General features: G+C 48.0%; 1 protein-coding gene across 1 annotated transcript in view; it reads right to left on the minus strand.

Moving 5' to 3' along the window:
• The window catches only part of SCAMP2 (secretory carrier membrane protein 2), a 438,214-nt gene that overhangs the window by 246,142 nt on the left and 176,573 nt on the right, over positions 1-15,499 (minus strand). The window contains exons 2-3 of the mRNA XM_069624513.1: positions 3,083-3,163; positions 2,113-2,205 (exon numbers count right to left, since the gene is read on the minus strand). Coding sequence (XP_069480614.1) covers positions 2,113-2,205; positions 3,083-3,163 — 174 coding nt within the window. The remainder of the gene's footprint in view (positions 1-2,112; positions 2,206-3,082; positions 3,164-15,499) is intronic.

Consider the following 15,499-nt stretch of genomic DNA (forward strand, 5'->3'; position numbering starts at 1 on the left):
ACGACGGTGGTGGGATCTGTGCAGCTCCTGGAGGCGTTCCCGCCTTTTTTGAACTTGACGTGTTTCTCAGACTCTCGACTCGAGGATGATCTATGATGATCACCTGGGGAGGATCTCAACTTCTCTTTCCTCTCCTTTTTTGAAGAGGACGATGACGAGGTTTTCCCTTTTAGTGAAGCTTCTTTTGTGAGATGCTTTCCCGAAGACCCTTTCTCCGCAGGGCACGCTTTCTTCACCGGAGGTTCAGCCGATGATGAACGGTTTGGCCCTCTCCCCCCCAAGGATTTTGCTGTCGAGGCCAAGCTACTCATGGAGCCTACCTCCGAAGGGGGGTATGCACCCGTTCCGTCGTTCAACCAGGCCACCAACCGCCGACTTCGGTCTTTAAGAGTCTTCTGGGAGAACCCCTTACAGATGTCACGCTTGTCTGCCGAATGGGGAGGGTGGAGACAATATACACAGTCCATATGGCCATCTCCTTCATACACTTTCTTTAGCCCACATGTAGTGCACGGGCAGAAAAGAGCTTTTCCAGACATTAGGAAAAAACACAACGAAACAACCAAGTCAAAATAGAAGACGCGAGGTGATCCCACTAGTTTGGAAGGCGGTTGAAATCTGGAAGGAGCCGCGGGGGCGGGGCATTTATACCGCTACGTCCTATTGGGGCATGCGTAAGCAGCCCAAAACAATGTAGATAGGACACAAAAGTGTTGAAGTTTTTTCCTATGGAAAACGGCTTTATAAGTGTACCGAGGGGTCCCAGTCTGACGACGGGGAATATTCTAAGCATGTGAATCCATGAAAGATCCAATGCTGGAGAAAGTGGAACATACCCAAGCAAGCCATCTCAAGAACATAACCAACGACAGCAAAGTCTCCCTGGTCGGAAAAGTACTGGCCTTTCACACGTCTCTCTAACTCTTCTTCCCACCTTTCACTACATTAACAGACCTGCCAACACACTGAAGCCCAATGCATGCTGGCATCCTTCACCATTCTTCCTAACCCCGGTGAAGGCGTTGAGAACACTCTGCATGATAATGCAACACTTCTACCCCCCCAACCATGCATACATCCCACATCTTCCAGATCATCCACTCTGCCCATGCACCACCACTGATTGTTAATGGAGCAAGTTACCGATACATGGTTCTCCCCTCTAGGTATTTTGAAACCCACAACCAGAAAAACAGTTTTCAGAACACAAGGTACAGGAAAATGTTACTTCTGACCTGCACATATGAATACCTCACTTGAACCTAGCTCCCCTTTTGCTCACGCTAGCCTTAGCATTCCTTTCACCTTACATCATTTGAGACAGCATAGCTGTGGATTTGTTCAACACTATTCTCCTGCAGCCGTTTACCCAAGGCGTGCACACACATGTGAATGGCAAAAATCACTGGAGCCCTGAGTGGACATTTTGATGGTGGCATATACAAACTAAGTAATAACATTTCCCACTGACATTATTTTGACACAGGGAATATTAGAATACCTACATTCTAATGTGCTGCAATGGTCTTTCATATTTCAACTTGGAAACTCTGAATCTGTTTTAACGTTATTTGAGGACCTTTACATTACACCATTACATCTTGGTAACTTTTGAAACCCTGATTCTTATTAAGATTGGTATACATCTGTCACATCGTTAAATCAATAGAAGAGGTCTCAAAAGTCACTCCGTACCAAATAAAAGACCTGACTGGACTTTGGGAATTCGGTCATCAGGTTCAAGTCGCACTGCGCTCTGGACTACAATCTTGGTGGTCTCAGCTCATGCCCCGAGAGAATCTGTTGGATCCACCCAGTTCAGTTCTCACAACCAACTTATTCGATAAAAATTCCACGTGACAGACCATTAGTTCCTTGGTGAGAGGAGCTGTGCGCTTAGATTAAGTGATCATCACCATATATTTGTGATACATACACATTGGAGGGAAAATTACAATGCAAACAATGAATAGTTGAAGACTTGTAGCCCTCTGTTTAACACTTAACTTTGCAGGGTATTCAGAGTCTCTATCTTTTTAATTGGTAGAGTAACCCCTTGACAGCTTTCGCTGTAGGCCTGCTTTCAATGACTACCACAAAAAAGTGATATACCTGTGGGCTGGGCTCCACAGACGGCTGCAGCACGGCGGGCTGGGAGGGAGCATTGGGCTGGTTTGCTGGGATCGTCTTCTGCGCCGGATTGGTCTAAAAAGGCAAAGCACAGTTATTTCCATCTTGCATTGGGCTTCCTTCCCTTCCATCTTCCCAGGCGGGCATGAACTCGGGTGTTTCATACTAGCAGACAGGGTGCACTTTATGAAGAGCATGCATAACACAGCAACAGTGCTTCCGCGTGAAGAAGACCGTACATGTCTTAATAAAGAGCAGGAGGAAATGGTAGTGATCTAAAGTATTTGCATGCATCCCCTTTAGTTTTGTGAATATATTTTTTAACACAACCATTTTGTCAATGTCTGAAGTGCAGGGTAAAAGTGGAAGGATGAAAATGTGTTCACTGGCAGTGAGTGGTAAGAGCATTCAATGGTATACAGAGGCAGATTACAGTTGATGCCACAACGGATTGCTACATACCACTTAAGTAACCTGGAAAACTCCTCTTCCACACATTTACATTATTCAAAAGGCAGCCCATAACACCTTTTGAAAATCCAGTGAGAGAGAGAAATGACATCTTCCCCGTACCCCCCCCCCCTCGTCTCCAGCCCTCCACTCCTCTCCATAGCCCCAGACTGTCAATTCACAAACAGATGGCAGCATGGCAGGGTAGGAAAGCATACTTTGCATTAGTAGTTCCAGCATCCTTGTTACTTGCTTCAGAAAGGATATTTGGTGGAGCGTATGGGTTTCAGCAGATGGATTGGGTGCTGCTCGAAACTGGGGCGACCCATGTACAGAGAAGCCTGCAACCATGCCCAGTGGATTGCACCCTTACAGCAGATGGGCTTGGGACTTTAGCATGGGTGCACTGCTGAATCTAATACTGGCAAGGGAAGACCTTATGCTCAGTCGAGATGTAATCAATGCTACACAAATGTTATCAATGGGAAGATATGGCACTTACCAGCCGCGTGTTTTCAGAGAAGGGATTGAACTCTTCCAGGGTGCCCTGCGCCGGGTTTGTAAGCTGCGTCACTGAAGGATCCTGCAGAAGGGAAAACACATAGGACACATGACGCCAAGAGGCCAGGATGTAAATGAGTAACACCCCTTCCTGGCTGCAGATAATACAGATGGTACATTCCCTCCTTCACCATGACCAGAGTTCATATCACCCAGTGCATAAGCAAAGCGCACGACTAACAACCAAAACACACAGACATTGGACATCTAGGATGTCCTGCAAAACAGATTACAGATTATAATGCAATTTCATATTCAGAAAGGTAAGTATTCACAGGTCATATCATCTCAATCTCATCAATAACCTGCAGCACCAATACATGCCCTTCCTCGCCCCGTCGTAGAAATGGTGGTCTTTTTTGCATCGCTGTATCATGCAAGTTATTCCCCGCCCGCTCCACCCAATGTGGCATGATGGTGCCAGGTCTCTCCCACATCCCCTGACTTCAGGCTCCCACTCCGTGCTATTAGAGTATGTGTACTTCCGCATGTTGAGTAACATCAAAGTTCTCTCCACCACTTCCTCTCAACATTGGTCTCCAGCATTGGCACCAGGCCTACAGCATTCTCTCAACCTGCAATGACGAAGCTAAATCCTGCCTCTAGTGTTCGCACTTTATTTTATTTACATTCTTCATGCAGCACCAGCATTCAGAGTGTACTTCTTCGCAACGCTTGGAGGGGTCAGCAAAGGGTAGTGGAAGGAGGATAACGGTGAGCAGGGTGAGGGGTGGTAAGGGAAATCAGGAGTTTAAGGGGTAATCTCATTCAAGGCAAGCCTGTAGACTGCTAGCCTGCATTTACAACTGCCAGGACAATTACCAGCGTAGAAGAGCGGCGGAGGATGGGATATCTCTAAGGGGTGCGGTCAGGGGGGGGGGGGGGGGGGGGCAAGGTTGATTGGGGACCTCTGCATTCAAAGCATGCCGAAGGGCTGCAATCCTGGGTCCATATAGGCAAGACATGCTTTAAATGTGGAGAAAGTAATGACCTGGGTGGTACGTGGAGGGATTTTGCCGGGACACAAGTGCAAGAGTACAAGCAGGTGGAGGGACCCTGAACAAAAGCTTGGAACATTCTCTGGTGGGCTCTGTGGCTTTCAAGGGGACAGAAACGTATAGAGCGCTTTCAAACGATAGTTGATCATGTAGTGAATACTTTTTTGAAGAGCATCATTTTGACATCTTTCCTTTATTGCAGATTGCCTTCTTGGAGCTTCAGGGAGGAACCCCACGAGATGTGTTCCAGACCCAAATTCGACAACCACAGTCCTAGAAGGAGAAGGTTGTAGAAGTGGCCTAGGGGGATCAGAAGCAGACAGTTGCACTCATGGTAGCTTGGAAGACGACATGCACACAACGCACCCGTCCCTCAGAGCAAAGGATGGCCACCAGCAACTGGTTAATGGCCCAAAAGCCCCAAGGATGTGGTAGAGGAAGAGTCCTGTGGAAATGGTCCATGATTCAAGGGTTCATCGGTTAAAGGAGACATTGGGTTTTACAGGGCTCCATTCCAACACCTAATCCAGGGACGGCACTCAAAGCCCCGGGATGCAGGAGGATAGTTTAAGCAGCTAGGCTGTCAGATGACCCATGGGTGACTAACTTCGGGATGGTGGATATCAGGACTTCAAAGGCAGCAAGATGTGCAAATACTGGCCTCTCTTATGTAATAGGACTTCAGCACTGGAGGAGAGGAGTCCATCAAAGCAAAACAGCTGAAGGTATCAAAGTAAAGATGCCCTATGATTGAAAGGAAAAGCTTGAGCAGCAGCAACAAGCCACTCAGTTTCAGCAAGGCAGCTAAGGCACCAACTTTTTGTCCTAGTCTCAGATAAAGGAAGCAGGGGCTCAACAAGGAGCATGCAGGTCTACATTGGATGAGTCAGCTGTTCTTGCTGGTTCCAAGGAAGAGCCTGAGGCGGGATTCCTCTACATGGAGAAAAAGCAAGCTTCACTTTAATAAAAAGGTATGGCACAGTCCCACAGCAAATTATCACAGGACAACATCTTGTTCAGGGACAGGATTAAATCAGAAATAGCTGAGGATTCCAACAGATATAGAAAGACACAACATACAGCTCTGCAAATTCGACCACATCACCCCAACCCTCATCGAACTGCACTGGCTCCCGCTGCAAGATCTCATCTTCAAATCCTGCTGTGTGATCTACAAGGCTATCACCCCGAAGACCCCAAGATATCTCACTGAGAAACTTAGCTTTTCCAGAGGCCTACAATCCACCAGAAGTAAGGCCATGTGCAGACTTTAACTCTGCTGGTGCAGGAAGGAAACAAAACAGGAGACAGGCCTTTCTGTCTATGCCCAAGACTCTGGAACCTCCTCCCCATCAACATCCGACCCACACCCTCGCTTCTACAGTCCAGGAAGGAGCTCAAGACCATCCTCTTCAAGGAATGGCTTGTCCCCAATACCTAGGTCCATACACGGTCCACTCCCCCACCATATCTGAGACTGGGTGATCTGATCCCCACTGTTTCCTCTCCTGGTTACTTGTAGATCCATTGCTGACAAATTGCCCTTCCTTCCCGGTTAGATCTCCACACTCCCTTTTTTCTATGCAGCCTAACCTTATTCTTTCACCTAGATTTGTAAAGCGCCCTCTATTGCTTCCCGAAGCTAGGTCTGAGCTGAATAAATACCCTAACAATAATTATAACAGATGTAGCCCCCTGAGCCGTACAATCACCATTCATGCAGGACTGGCCACCATCCAAACTCACATTTCATGGGCATTCACTCAAGGGTGTGGATGGAGTCTTCTGGGAGACCTGCATGCAATCAAAACTGGATGTCACCAACACAAAACGGCATTTCCTCAGTGCAACATAATCTCAAACAAAATGGCTTGGGTACAGGCCTTAAAACGCACCCGGTAGCCACTCTGCTCCGGTTTAGGTAACAAGCAGCTGTCAACGTGGTAAAAAGTGTACAGGACTGCACACCCAAATAAAATGTATGACGCGGTCATGGCCCATGACAGACTTTTACAGGGAAAGGGGGCACAATCTGGGCGAAAAGGTGGCAACTTTGCATTACTGCTGCCCTGACGATGTCGGATTCCTCCGGACAACATATAATGTCGATTCCTCCGGACAACATAATAAGGTTGCAGTTTTCCAAGGAACCTCCGTAAAGTACTTCCCTGCCAGCAAAATAAATCTGGATTAAAAAAGCCAGCGAAAGGTCAAAAGGACCAACAGTTGAAAAAGAATGACCAAAATGCTGTAAACCAATCTGTTCAACTAATCAGGTCACTGCTCTGTAACCTGCAACACTTTTTCAAGCCTGGTATGCTGTTTCCTCCGTAACCAATGAGCATGCATTTTCCTACGGTTGTCAATATTGTTTGCATTGTTGCTCTTCTTATCCAAGTCTGTACTATGCAAGCATTCTGTAACAGCACCACGATGCCCCAGGGCCGCTGTGCGCTATATACATTTGAATAAATAAAAAGGGAAACAAAAAAGGCTCTCGCAACTTGCCATTTGGGAGTGTTAATTCACTCTTGGTAGAGTAAGACTTGTGTGCTTTTTTTCATGAGCGAAACAGCCAGGCGTAGAGAGTTGGCCGAGAGGGTGCACCTTGCATATTTGGACCCCGGCAGGTATATTATATAAACTGGAGGGGGCCTACCAATGTGAAGAAATAAATAAATGAATACAGTAGTGTAACGAGAATCAAAGATTTTTTAATTTAAAAAAGAAGTGCGAGTTCAGTACATTTTAGTGAAGCGTGCACAGAGGCTTATGCTAAATTAGGAAATTACATTTTTGGATGGGCATTCAAGAATGCCACGTAAACAGTATTTTATTTTGCACTAATCACCACAACAGCTGAGTCTTGTCCGAATTGGCCCATAAATAATAAGCCGTTCCTTGTGTGGTAAAGCCATGCAAAGGAAGGAATTTACAGTACGGCCTGCTGGGGACACACATGGCCCATTGCCAAACGAGGGTGGAGAGGGGCTTACTTACCTGCATATTGCATCATCAAACAATTGATGGGGTTTCGTTTAGGGTTTTCACATGCAAAAGGGTAGTGGAAAAACACCAGTTTTTTGGGGTATACCGACTTTACAGTGAAGAAAATTGTTAAACGGTATTAAGAAGGGCAAAGTTTTTTTTATTTTTTATTGAAGCTCCTGGGCTGTGGGCAGTGCCATGTGGCTCTTTATTTCTGGAGTTGTGGCTTTCTTGTTCAGTCCGCTTAAAAAAATACAGGGGGTTCCACAAGTGTAACACTTTGAGCAGTGACCCTAAATAACAAAGAATTCGAATAACAAATAATTTGTTTTTCTGGAATTCTATACAATTGCTAGACTTAGTTTTATTTCAGGAACACTTCAGGGGGCGAGTCACTGATTTAAGCTTTGCTCAAATTCACAAAGCAGACCAAAACTTCCAAAAAGCATTTACAGTAGAATAAGTATCCATTTCAGACTATGTATTTTGCTTTTCGCAAGTTGCAGTTATAGCATTTTTTTTCCCGTTGTCTGTGTTACGATCACCACAAGACATTCCATCTCGGTGTCCTCAGTCAATTGACAAAATCCTTGTGCCTAAAAGCTTGTGTACAGTGTAGAAATGTTTGACCATAGCACATGAAGTGTCCCTTTATTTCATTGACCTACAATTAATGCTTTGCTGTAATGTGTCCATCTTTCCCATCTCCATGGTATGCTGTTCGGGATGTTTGTTTGCATGTATGAGGTAATGAGTGGCCGGAGTATGGGATGCTGTGTGAGCGCACTGCTTTCCCTGCGCTACTCTAAATTCTTTAACGCACAGTTATGAACGCTCTCACCAATGGCATGTATTTTGCCAACCTCGGAGCATGAAACATAGATCCACACAGGCGTGACATGTGGCCACCTTTGCACCAGACCTGCAGATTAACTGGCATGCTGTTAAATCTGTTACAAGCGTAATGGTATCCACTACAGAGTGTAATTTGCTTTTTTACTTTGAGAACATTCAGACAGGTAATTGCTCATTTTACTATAGCCGGTAAGATAGATGAAAGGGGGGTGGGGGGGGGGGGCGGAGAAGGAGAGGACTAGCTGCAGGTTAAGAGCCAACTCAGCCTTTCATCCTTTTGAGGCCCATAAGTAAGTACCAACACAGGTTGGGTGATATTGTATGTATATTTGTTCTATATAAAGATATTAATGATACATATGGTGATCCATTCTTGCATGAAATGTATATCGCACTACAGTGATATCACAACCATAATTTTCGTAGTCTACTAAGGAACGATGCTATGTGATTCCACTTCCTGTTTTGTCAAGGGGTGAAAGGTTGTGTGCCACCACTTCCCATGATGTCACTCTGGGATGGTTCAAATTACATCACTTCCTGTGATGTCATCAGAGGTCAAGGGTCGTGTGGTGGCACTTCCTCTAACCCTGGCATTTTGGTGAAATGACGTCCCCGTCTACAAATATTTATCACACCACCCCAATATTGAAAATGGGCCTAAAATTCTGTTTTGCTCAAATACGAATATAACAAATTAATTTCGCATTGGCACAGCACAGGAGGTTGCAGCACAACCCCTCCCTGCATCACTGTATGGCAGCCGAAAAGGTGTACACATTTCCTCTCTTATTTTCTCCACTGAGCTTTAGGCAGACGTGAAATTACAAGCGCGTCAAGGCCATTCATGGAGTGACAACAGCAAGTAGAATAGAGGACTGGATGGAGGTTAACAATGTCTCATGGATCGACAGATTTTTTTCACATAGGTTACATATTTTGTGGCGCGTAACTGGGCTTTTAGAGCAGAAGAACAAGTTGACTTACCAACTGGTAACGTTCTATTGACTGGATGCTCCTCCAACGTATTCCACATCTTTGACACATGTAATGTCCACAGCTGTGTACTTCGTAAACTTTTTCAGCAGAGGGCGTCCTCCGTCGATAGCGTCGGGTCGATGTCCCTCTAAGGCCTCCATCGAGGGCGAGATCATCGGATGTTATAAATAGGACGCACAGCGCCCGTAGCATATGTTTTTTCCTCCATAATGTGCGACATGCACATATCCAATGCCTGCTTGACTGCACATAGCCTTGCGGGAACGTAAGCCGCAATAGCATAGGAAATTCTCCAGAGTAGGAAATTCTCAAGAGGGGCAGGCTGGGAGGGCAATGTGGAATACATTGGAGGTACATCCAGTTGAAAGAACGTTACCAGTTGGTGAGTAACTTGTTCTTCGAATGGATTGTGTCCTGCAACGTATTCCACATCTTTGACAGACTCCCAAAGCAGTACCAGAAAATGGAGAAGGGAAAAGAATTTGGAATACCCAATCAGATGGCAGAATACAAAACCGCCTTACCAAAGACCATATCTGGACCATGGAGCGTATCCAGGGAGTAATGTTTGACAAAGGTGTGGAAATGCGGGACACTGATTGGACCAGGCTGTTACAAAACAGACCTTGTCCAGGTGGCTGCGTCACAAATATTCCTAATAGGAACTCCCCGCTGCAGGGCTGTGGACGTAACCACGCCCCTAGTGGAATGCGCTGGCAACTCTTCCGGAGGGTCCTTTCCTGCCAATCAGTAACATTCAGTAATGGTGAGGATAAACCACCTGGACAAGGTCTGTTTTGTAACAGCCTGGTCCAATCGGTGTCCCGCATACCCCACAAAGAGTTGATCGTCCACTCTGACCCTGGACATCCTAGAAATATAAAAATCGCAAAACTCTCCTAGACTCCAACCTATGGAGTCGCTCCTCTTCCTTACCAGGATGAGGAGGAGGATAGAAAGACGGAAGACTCACTTTCTGGCTAAAACTTAAATGAAATTCCGATACTACCTTAGGTAGAAAGGAAGGACGTACCCTCTGTACAACCCTATCCATGTGGAACACAGTAAAGGGCGGCTTAGATGAAAGTGCCTGCAATTCACTCACTCTGAGCGGATGTAACCGCAACCAAGAACACCGTCTTGAAAGACAACAGTCTCAAAGGAAAAGAGTGCAAAGATTCAAATGGAGCACCCATCAGGAATTCCAAGACCAAACCGGCACCTGGGACGGTGGGAACACATTTTATGAGCCCTTTAAGAAATTGGGAAATCAAAGGAATCTTAAAATAAGAACATTCTTCAAACGAGCACTTGAAGATAGACAGCGCCGCCAGGTAACCTTTAATGGTACCTACTTGAAGGCCCCTGTGGGCCAAGGAAAGCAAGAAAGATAGAACCATGGGAATGGAACACTGAAAAGCTCAACATTTTGGCCCCTGCACCAGTTGCAAAACGTACGCCAACGGTACAGGGATTAGGTTGCAGGCCACCTGCCCGAAAGCAACACCTCCATCACGTTAACCGGGAAGTCCCAATCCTTATACATCAACCTTTCAGATACCAAGCATGAAGGTTGAGAGTCTGGACCTCTGGATGGAGAACCAGACCCTGCAAACCCGCAAGAACAGATCCTCTCAGTATGGAAGGCAGCGTGGATGTCAGATGGACATTTCTAGAAGGTCCGGGTACCACGCTCTCCTGGCCCAAACCGGAGCAATGAGGATCATGTGGGATTCGAACCTCTGCAACCTCCTTAACACTTGATGAATGACGGGGACCGGAGGAAACGCGTACAGAAGTGGGAATGACCAATACACTACGAAGGCGTCTCCTAAGGCTCCTCTCGGAGGAAAGTCCCTTGAACAGAATTTCTCCCACTTCCAGTTGCCACTGGTCGCGAAGAGATCCACTTGTGGGGTCCCCCAAAGGGCGAAGATCTCCAAAAGGACTTCCTGAGCCAACTCCCACTCGTGAGAGACTGTGCTCTGTCTGCTCAAAGCGTCCGCCGACGCATTCTCCTCTCTGGCCAGATGAAATGCAGAGTGATATTCCTTGCTTGATTGCCCAGAACCAGAGCTGCATCTCCTCTCTGCACAACGGGAGTGACCCTACACCCCCCTTTTTTGTTGAGGTAATGCATGGCCACTGTTTTGTCCGTCATGACCAGGACACACTTCCCCCACACACGGCTGGTGGCCCTCAGCTCTAACAGGTTGATGTGGAGTTTGGACCAACTGGCGGTCAAATCTTTCGGCTTGAGCTCCCCATCCTGTGAGAAGCATCCGTCACTACCGTCATCTCCGGCCACGGTTACCAAAACGGCTCCTCCTTCACCAGGTTCCCCGCGTTGGCCCAACACAGCAGATCCTGGGAGACAGACGGTGGAATCTGAACGGGATCTGACATCTTGCCTGGGACCATTGCAGGTATCTCATCCTCAGTCTGGCCTCTGGCACCAGAAAAATGTAGAATGCCATTAGGCCGAGCAACCTTAAGAATTCGAAAGCCGGGAGATGCTGGGCATGTTGAAACTTGTCCACCATAGGCACAATGTGATGAGCCCTCACCTTGGGAGGCGAGCACTTCCCCAAGGACGTGTCCAACACAGTCCAGATGTACTGGAGCTGTTGGGAAGTGGTCAGATGTGACTTCTTGAAATTGAGAGAGAAACCCACCTTGTGGAGGGAGCGGCAGGTGAGACTTTAGATCCATTGCTTGCTCGGGAGAACCCGCATGGATCAGCCAGTTGTCCAGGTATGGGTAGATGTGATACGCTGCCACCACCACCATTAGCTTGGTGAAGACCCTCGGGCAGAGGTCAATCAGAACGGCAGGACCCGAAACTGAAAGCCGCAAACCTCAGGTACTTTCTGTGCTTTGGCTGAATCGGCACATGAAATTAAGCATCCTGTAGGTACAGAGACACCAACCAATCCTGAAGTCGAAGGGCCTGGAGGACCTGAGAAAGAGTGACCATCTTGAACTCGTCCTTCCCGAGACATTTGTTCAACCAACGCAAGTCCAAGATGGGTCTCAATCCCCTTTTTCAAATAAAAAAATATGGGGAATACCATCCTTTGTTCCTCTCGGCTACAGGCACCAGTTCTATAGCGCCTTTCTCCAGCAGGGTCCAGATTTCCTGCACAAGGAGCGAATCTGGAAGGTTCAAAGAGATTCCCCGGTGGATTGTCGTGAGGCCGCTTTCGGAAGGGAAGGCAGTAGCCGTGGGCTATTGTATCCAGAAACCACACATCCGAAGTAATAGCTTGCCATTCTTCGAGATGCTGAGACAGTCTGCCCCCAACCGGCGAACAATGGAACATGCCCTCATGATTGTTTTGGAGCGGCTGCGGCAGCACCTGACGGCAAAGAGGCAGCTACCTGAGCAGCTTTGGCACCTCCATTTCCCGACCACCACGGGTAATTTTACACTGACGCCTTTGACTGGCGGCTCCTCTCGTCCTACCAAAGGAGGAGTAGTAACGAAAAGAACCTCCCCTCCACTGCTGTCCCCTAGGACGAAAACCCGACTTCCGCAACCACGCAAATCTGCGTATAATGGTGCTCGCAGCCATGGACCGGCTAAGAATGCCGGCCGTGTCCACTCCCGACTGAAGGGTTTCACACATGGCATCCTTGCCATCTTGCACGAGAGCAAGGAACCCATCTCTTTCTTCCCCTTTGAGAATATACTCAGCTGCAAGAGAAATACAATTCCACAAAGTTTGTGAAAATCTTGCTAAGGCGCAAGTGGAGTTGGCTGACTTCAGCACCATACTCCCTGCAGAAAACACCTTGTGTGCCCAACCATCGAGGCGTTTGTCGTCCATATCAGGAGGGATGGTAGGGTACGCCGGTTGCCTCGAGGTGCCGTAGCTGCCTGAACCACCAAACTCTCAGGAGTGAGGTGAGAAGATAAGTAGCTGGGGTTGCTACCGGAAGGGCAGTATTTTTTAGTTAAGGATTTGTTAACTGCCAGAAGAGATTCCGGTGTCTGCCAAGCAGCCCCACCCTGTTCTGCAACGTCAAATGAAAAGATAACACCGGGTGAGGGAACAGACCTCGATCCAAAATATCTGTTAAGTCATCCTGAACAAAAGCTTCTGGAGGACTAGACCAACCAAGATACTCAGTGACCCTAGCTATCAGTCTCCTGTAGGATGACTCAGCATGAGCTCCAGGCTCAGGCCTGCCAAACTCCACCTCAGGAGAAGTGTCCAAGCCACTGGCATCATGAAGAGATTGCCGTAACTCTTTCAAATGACTGTCCCCGGAAAAGACAGGAGCCACATCAGGCTCAATAGGGTAAAAATCTAAATCCGACTTCTCATCCTCATAGATGTCATCCAGAGGGAGGAAAAACTCCTTCCTCGGGGCAGAACAGGGTCTGGAATCTTTAACAGGCCCCACAGACGTGGAAGTAGCCTTCCTTGGAGGAGCCACCGTACCAGAGTCTGCATCGGCAAATTCCAGCCAAAAGTCCCGAAGGCATCGAGGGCGCCGACTGCTGCGCCGACGGTGCCGAGGGCTGGTGTGAAGGCAAAGCTTCGACATCCGTATCAGACGGACACTGCCCCGACAGTCGACGCCAACCTCAAGCCCTTACCAGGTTTACTGCGATCTTGCTGGGGACGAGGACCGAGACCTGGAAGCACGTCTCTTGTGATCATCCTGAACCTTATCCGAACAGGACCTTGAAGGTTCCAATGAGAATCGAGCCGAGGACCGGAGCACGAAGACGCACGAGCCACAGATCGAGACCTTTCCCTGCCAGCTTCGTCCGAAGGCGCGGACGAGCTGTGTCCTGGGATTGGAAAAAACATCAGCATCTGCTCCCTGAAGGCTTCCCATTCCTCCGGAGTCGAGGACTTAGTAGGACAAGCCACTTTCCTCGCTGCGCCATCCACAAAGGAGGACGGGGAAGGCGACCGGTGACAGCGCTTCCTGGAATGCCGAGACGAGGAGGGCAAAGGTGGGAACCACTCCAGGACCGAGATCCCTAGGACTCCTTCCGACGCAGAGAGCCGCCCCTCGAATCGTCGATGGACATCCCCTTATAAGTTTTACGAGACTTACTGGGTTTAGAACCCCTATCTACCTGGAGCTTCCCCTTACGCTTCCGCAAGGCCCTGGCAGTCAGTGACTGGCATTTGGAACAGTCGTCTGTGTCATGACTCTCACCCAGGCACCACAAACAAATGTCGATTACGGACCCGCATTGCATCTTAGACTTACAGTCCCGACAAGTCTTAAGAGCCAGACCGCGGAGTCGAAGAAGAAGGCATTCACGAGGAATACACGAGGCGTGCCGAGTCTCTGAAGCAAACATGTTTGCGGAAAAGGAACCGAGGCTACGGGTGCCGTGCATCAGATTTATAACATCCGGTGACGTCGCCCTCGACTGAGCCTTCGAGGGACATCGACCCGACGCCATTGACGCAGGACGCCCTCTGCCGAAAAAGTTTCCAAAGTACACAGCTGTGGACATTACATGTGTCAAAGATGTGGAATACGTTGGAGGACACAATCCATTCAAACCATGGTTTTGCGCAGGGGGGAGAAGTGGAGCAAGCAGGAAGGGAGGTGGCAGTTTAAACGGCCTGCAGTGCACTTTTCCTTGTGGTAACGAGTAGATCCAGGCATTCAGGGGTGGAAGTGTAAGAAAGGAACAAATGGTACTCTGGTTGCATCCAAGGCTGGAGCCAATTAGCAGGTGAATACAACTTTAGCTAACTGCCATCTTGATGGCAAGCGAGTGGAAGCAAACTCACAAACAAGGCTTTCCCCGCCCTATTCAGCATGCTTGCATGTTTACAATACATGGGTGGACTGTGCACTTTTGTTTTTAACCAACCCAAATGTGTTTCTTCTTCATCGTTTGTGTCACCCCGTGTTACTGGAAACGTGTAACTTCACTTGTACGCATGCGCGGAAGGTTAAGTACACTGTGGCAGTACGAAGCGGTATCTAGTATTGACAAGCAGGCCTGCATTCCTTCGGCCAATACCCTTGACAGCAGAACGTTCGTCTTCACTCTCCAGAAAAAACAAAGCTCTGTCTGCAGCGGTACGGCGCGCATCATTTTAAGTGTGGAGAACTATGGAAATAATGCCAAATAAACACTGAGCCAAGATGCCTTTTGGGGAAACATGCAGCCTGTAAATCCCATACGATACCGCCACACACATCCGCCACTAAAGCAGTTTTTATAGATGACTCGCAGATGGGCCCCTAGGTAGTTACTGGAACCGTCCAAGGCAGACCAGAATGGCAGGGATCTTCACTCCAGCTCCTACTCTACACTAGAAATGCTGCGTTGACATCAAGGATTCGTTTATTGGGAATGGTGGGTGACCTGCAGAAATTGTGTGGGAGCTTTTTGTTGGATTCTTTCAAGATGGGTTGGGGTCGGTAGGTGGCCTGCGGCTGTGACAAGCTTGAGCGCAGATATCCAGGTCCCACAAATCTTGGAACAGATAGGCTTGAGGCCAACAAAGTTTAGAAAGGAGACGGGTTGT

This window comes from Ambystoma mexicanum, chromosome 11, assembly GCF_040938575.1.
Source record: "Ambystoma mexicanum isolate Mex_15411 chromosome 11, UKY_AmexF1_1, whole genome shotgun sequence".
NCBI classification, from domain to species: Eukaryota; Metazoa; Chordata; class Amphibia; order Caudata; family Ambystomatidae; genus Ambystoma; species Ambystoma mexicanum.